A 6,165-nucleotide genomic window follows, 5' to 3' on the forward strand; every position below is an offset into this window, starting at 1 on the left:
GGGGGGGGGGGGGTTATATCCCCCCCCCCCGGAATCCTCAGTGTAGATCAGATGTGGTGTGGGAATTGGAGTCAGAAAGGGGATCAGTTGAAATTGCTGTTGTGCCAGTTCTTTGTAAGGCGTTGGTTCAGTGATGGCAATAGGGTATTTCTGCCGATCCCCGTTTTTGGTTTCTGTACCTTAAACCATTCCCAGTGGTTTTCTGCCCCCAGTGACTTTTGGGGAGGGATGCCAGTGACTGGAAGAAGGGCGGCAGAATCCATCCTAGAAACTCAGTGTATTTTCTATTCAACTCCTTATGTAGATCTCTGGCCTGTCGTCATCATTACAGATGGGTTGGTTGGGGGATGATGGTGGGTTAGGGGCAAGTCTTTAACATAAGAACATAAGAGGAGCCAATGTTGGATCAGGCCAATGGCCCATCCAGTCCAACACTCTGTCACACAGTGGCCAAAAATACCAGGTGCCATCAGGAGGTCCAGCAGTGGGGCCAGGACACTAGGAGCCCTTCCACTATTGACCCCCCCCCCCCCAGCATCAAGAATACAGAGCATCACTTGTCCCGGGGTCCCTATCTATGCCTTGTGGCTAAAATAGCCACCAATGGACCTCTGCTCCATATGCTTATCTAATTCCCTCTTGAAGCCGTCCATGCTTGTAGCTGTCACCACCTCCTGTGGCAGTGAATTCCATGTGTTAATCACTCTTTGGGTGAAGAAGAACTTACTTTTATCTGTTCTAACCCGACCGCTCAGCAATTTCAGGGAGGTAGGAATGATTTGAGGCTCATACTAGATAAGATGTTGGGAATGCCATGAACAGAACTCCCAGTATTGTTTTTTACTTTGGTTATCAGGTGCTCAGGGCCTGAATCAGGACTGCAAGGGGAGTGTGTGTGTGTGTCAAGGGGGGACCTGTCCCTTGTGCTGTTTTCCTGACCCCAAAATGGTCCAAGGTAGCTGCTTAGTATTAGGTAATTAAACTGGTATTTATAGCTTGCCTGAGCAGACAAGTAGCAGCCAGCTGCCCTTGGGCCGTTGCAGGTTGGGAAAATGGCACGGGGGTGAGCATCAACACCCTCATTCTCTGGCCCTGGTCAGAGGGCCCCCCCCCCCCAATAATTGAATATTTTAAAAACAGTGGGAATCTGGTTCATGGAATCCTAGTTATTTCAGCTGGTGTGGACATGCCTTCTCTGAGTTATGTGCTTTTCTCTCCATCTTCTAAGCTTTGATGAAGAGACAGGAGGAACACAAAGCTGAATCTTCTTTTGCTCTGATTCTCTTATGTCAAATCATTTGTCTGTGCTGTCTTAAGAGTAGATGAGAACTAATGGGAAGAGTTGGCAGGTAACTGCCCAGCTGGTCTTCAAGGCAGTGAGATTGGGTCTTGAGCTGCTAACTGCTTTTAGTGTATATTAACTTTGGTAAAATTAAATTAAATTAAACTGTGCAATATCTTCTGTCACTTTTTAGATTGTTAAAGGAGATGGGCTGGCAGGAAGACAGCGAAAATGATGAGACCTGCGCTCCATTAACAGAGGATGAAATGAGGGAATTTCAGGTTATCAGTGAACAGGTGGGAAGCAAAATCTACCTGTGGGTGCGTTATCTGTCGATGTCTGTTGAAATATATCATTGGCCAAATGGGATGGATATCTGTCCTCCCCGTATTCAGTACTAGAAGAAGCAATACCAGTATTCTGAGGTCTAGTGCGTCAAAAGACAATATCTGAACATTTTTTTAACAAGAAAGAGAACCAGTTTGGTGTAATGGTTAAGAGTGGCGGACTCTAATCTAGAGAACTGGGTTCGATTCCCCACTTCCCCAATTGAAGCTAGTTGGGTGACCTTAGGCAAGTCACAGCCTAAAAATAAGCATAGCTTGCCACCTAGTGGTGGCAAAAAAGAGCTACAGGTTTGGCAGCCCAACAGTCCCCCTGGTGGGGGTCTCCTGGCTATTCCACACACAATGCCAGGTGATATCTTAACAAGATAGAGCTGTAGATATTGTCTGCACACTCTCTTGGAGTAGGAAATTAACTCTAAAGAGTTTATATGCAAAATATTGCTACATGGTCATCCGCCTCCTGTCCTGCTTGTCTGTGCTGTTCCTCCCCCTTCCTGAACTCCCTCAGTATTATGATCTCCCTTCTGCCCCTGCCCCTGCAGATGTCTGTCACAACCTAAGACAGCAATGGGGAATGGCATGGCATATACTGCTCTCCATTGCATGTGCAACTTTCCATAGTATTGTGCTGTATAAACACAAGAAAAGTGTCGTGTTCTCCCTGCTGCTAGCTAAGTAACAGTAGCTTGACAGTGGGAGTTTCTTTAGGAGACTTCTGCACTGTTATATGAGCATTAGATTTCTAGGCTGAAAAGTTTATTTCTGTTGCTTGCAAACTTGATACTTCAAGCTTCTTGGATTTGTTTAGAAGGAAAGACATTTGCACCTGTAAAATTTTGTGTAAGGCTAGAACTTTCCAGAATCCTCCTGGGGGAAATACTTGAATAGATTGTAGAGGGACTGGCATATGGTCAAGACGCCCCCCCCCAGTTTTGGAAAGTTTTGTTTGAAGTAATAGGCAAGCAGTGTTGCCGAACACAAAATACGCAGTTTGATGTTTTGTAGGAAACAAACCTTTTGGTGACGTCTCTTCGAAACTGCTAACTTTGTTTTTCATTTCAGTTACAAAAAAATGGCCTTAGAAAAAATGGTATTCTGAAAAACGGCCTCATCTGTGACTTCAAATTCAGTCCGTGGAAAAACAGCACTTTCAAACCAACGATTGAGAACGAAGACACAGAAACAAGCAGCAGCGACACGTCGGATGATGATGATGTGTGAAGATGGCTGGGAAGCAGGAGGCGCTTTTTCTTGCCTCTGGTGCAGTTTGCAAGGGAATTGCTCGAGTGAGGGGAAGGAACTATAATTGAAGTAGTGCTTTGTGCCCCCCGTTAGACGAAGGATCTTTGGGACTCCTCGTGAAGGAACCTAAGAATGTTGTGTTGATGAGCTGTGTTGAAAACATGACTATAATTTCTTTGTAAATGGATGTTGTAGAAATGAGGACTCTGCCCCAACATTGACTTTTTCATCACTGCAGCATTTCTCTGACTAGCAATGTGACAATGTATGAGAATGAGATTTTTCTCATTTAATAATAAAAAAAAGATTATGTATTGTTTGGCAAAGTTTTTGTCTTAAACAGCAGGTCTAAGGGGGAAAAGGGCAGCTTGACACAGTGTGTTGCTTGCTGAGATGGATTTCTGTATGGTGGAAATCCGTAGTATTCACTTCGTGCACAGACAATAGAAAGTGTAGCATGTTGGCTAAAAAAAATGACAAAAGTGCACTAAAACTTCCATTTCCTGAACTGTTGTAATTGTTCCACTTCTTGATACATACCAGTAATTGCTCTCTAGCAGTTTGTACTACAGTAATTATGGAAAAGACTTGCTTCAATTCCAAACTTCACAGAACTGGTGTAAATCAAAAGCTTTATTTGGATGCTACGAGACCCAGGAATCTGGATCCTCACAATGGGCGCTGATTCTTGTGGGGGAGGGGAAATAAACATTATTTTGATAAATTATTCAGATGCAGAAAGCTTATTTCACTGACTGGTCCTGTCAAACTCATGCACAATAAACTCTCTTTGCATAATGTCACCTTGGTACATAACACTGATGATACTTATGGTTCTTTAATTGTTTAATATTGCTGCCTGTCATGCTTCTTAGAGCACTAATGTTGATTTTTGGTCATTGTCACTACACAGCAAGTGCATTTTGGGACTCTCAGTCCAGAATGTTATTTAAAGTACATTCAGTCGAACAGTGGTATGGCTGCACATTCTTCTGCACAGGTACGCCTGTTGAGATCAAGTTTCCCTACTGCCGTTATACAGGCAGTAGTCACCAAGATCTGAGTAATAATGCTGTCCATAAACATTTCTTTAATCTTTAGTTATTGTTTTGCTGTCTGGTGTTGTCTTTAAACTGGAAGTAGGATTAGTCTACAGATAACATTTGGATTTATACAGTTTCATGACTCACTGAAGGATGATGTTGCAGCAGAAGAATGTAAAAACTGCTTTCACAAAAAGCTGTACTGTTCTAGACATGGCTTCTGAGCTAAGATTTTATTTTTCAGTTCTATTGCAATCAAAAGAAAAGTCTTAAGTGGTTTTAAGAAAATATATGATAGCTGAATTAACTGTGGTGACTGATATATTAAGATACATAATTTAGTAACTATCAGACATTAAGGACAGCTCTAGAACTGAATCACAGAAAAAGGCATTTATAATTGCTGGTTTTACAGATACAAATGCACACACACATAAAATATAACATTGATTATTAGCAGTTTACATAAGTATTGGCCTCGAACATGAATGTTCTTCAATTCAGTTTCACAAGATTTTTAAACATAAAAACTATCCAAATCTATAACTGTTGGATAGTTTCCTTTGGGCCTCCCCAGCTGAAAGTTCCATCTTATCTCTTGTGTTTCAAAATCTAATCACTAGTAAAACTTAAAATTTGTATCACATTCTTCAGAAATCTCAAAGTCTAAACTTCAAGTTTTCTTCTTTAAAAAGAAGTTTACATTTGAGTTCAGTGTTAACTAGCCGCCAATAAAAGGTACTTTTCTCCCTTTCTCACAATACAAGAACTCGTGGGCACTCCATGAAATTGCTGAGCAGTCGGGTTAGAACGGATAAAAGGAAGTACTTCTTCACCCAAAGAGTGATTAACACTTGGAATTCACTGCCACAGGAAGTGGGGGCGGCTACAAGCATGGACGGCTTCAAAAGGGAATTAGATAAGCATATGGAGCAGAGGTGGCTATTAGCCACAAGGTATAGATAGGGACTCTGGGGCAAGTGATGCTCTGTCATCTTGGTGCTTGGGGGGGGGGTCAACAGTGGGAGGGCTTCTGATGTCCTGGCCCCACTGGTGGACCTGATTGCACCTGGTATTTCTGGCCACTCTGTGATACAGAGTGTTGGACTGGATGGGCCTTTGGCCTGATCCAACATTGGCATCTCTTATGTTCTTATGTTATGTTCATGATGGGGTGGATGTAATAAAGGTTTATAAAATTACCCACAACATAAATATTTTCCCTAAAATACTGGAATTTGAGGACACCCCGTGAAGTTTATGGACAATGAATTCTGGATCGATAAAGGAGGTGGTTTTTTTTACTTAATGGATTATTAAAATGCAGGATTCACTGCAAGAAGATGTAGTGATGGCCATAAGCATAGATGACTTTAGAAAGAGATTAGACACGTTCATGGAGGATAAGTCCACCAGTGGCCACTAGCTCTGGATAGTAAAGGGAAGTTCCTTGATCAGAGGCAGTAAACCTCTGAATACCAGTGCTGGGAGGCAACATCTGGGTAAGGCCTTGGCATCTCTGCCCTGTAGCTGGGCCTCCAGAATAACCAGTTGACTTATGTGATGCAGACTGCTGGACTAGATGGACCACTGGTCTTGTCCAGCAAGACTTAACCGCCCTGTCAAATCCACACCAATGATTCAAAATGAGAACTGTACTTCAACAGACAGTTTAGATATTGATAACATTCAAAAGAATTTATGAAGTGTAACCACATGAGTATAGGGGCAGTACCTGGTGAGCCATTGAACATACCAAAATAGCATGGTATTGGGAAATACATAAAGTTGGAGCCATCCAGGTTTGTTTCCCCCCCCCCCCCCCCCCCCCCTTTCTTCCCCCCCCCCCACCCCCAATTGCCATCCCCACTACAGTTCAAATCCCCACTCTGCCATGGAAGCTTGCTGGGTTGACCCTGGGTGAGTCACCCTGTCAGGCTAAAATGGAGGGGAGAATGATGTTGTAAGCTGCCTTGGTCCCCTGTTGTGGAGCAAAATGGGGTGTAAGTATCTAAACAGTGTCAGTGGACAAGGGATAAGCTTGCTTCTGGAGGGGCAGACTCACACAGAGGTCTGGTTTCCATGTGCAAGAGAATGAATTTTGGATACCAGGAACTACCCCTGCAAACTGCAGGTGATGTAGTGCAGCTTTGAATGTTCACATAAACTCCAAGCAAACATAAAACCAGCATGGCAGGGAGAAAAAGCGTCTATCTTTCTTGCTGTGCTGGTTTTCTCATTGCAGGGAGCT

General features: G+C 43.1%; 1 protein-coding gene across 2 annotated transcripts in view; it reads left to right on the top strand.

Moving 5' to 3' along the window:
• The window catches only part of GPBP1 (GC-rich promoter binding protein 1), a 50,286-nt gene extending 46,645 nt beyond the window's left edge, over positions 1 to 3,641 (top strand). For both annotated transcript variants that reach the window (XM_015426619.1, XM_015426618.1), the window contains 2 exons: positions 1,476 to 1,578; positions 2,692 to 3,641. In XM_015426619.1, coding sequence (XP_015282105.1) covers positions 1,476 to 1,578; positions 2,692 to 2,850 — 262 coding nt within the window. In that variant the 3' untranslated portion in view covers positions 2,851 to 3,641. The remainder of the gene's footprint in view (positions 1 to 1,475; positions 1,579 to 2,691) is intronic.
• Positions 3,642 to 6,165: the final 2,524 nt, after the last annotated feature.

Source organism: Gekko japonicus, unplaced genomic scaffold (assembly GCF_001447785.1).
Source record: "Gekko japonicus isolate JY-2015 unplaced genomic scaffold, Gekko_japonicus_V1.1 scaffold1884, whole genome shotgun sequence".
In the NCBI taxonomy this organism is placed as follows: domain Eukaryota; kingdom Metazoa; phylum Chordata; class Lepidosauria; order Squamata; family Gekkonidae; genus Gekko; species Gekko japonicus.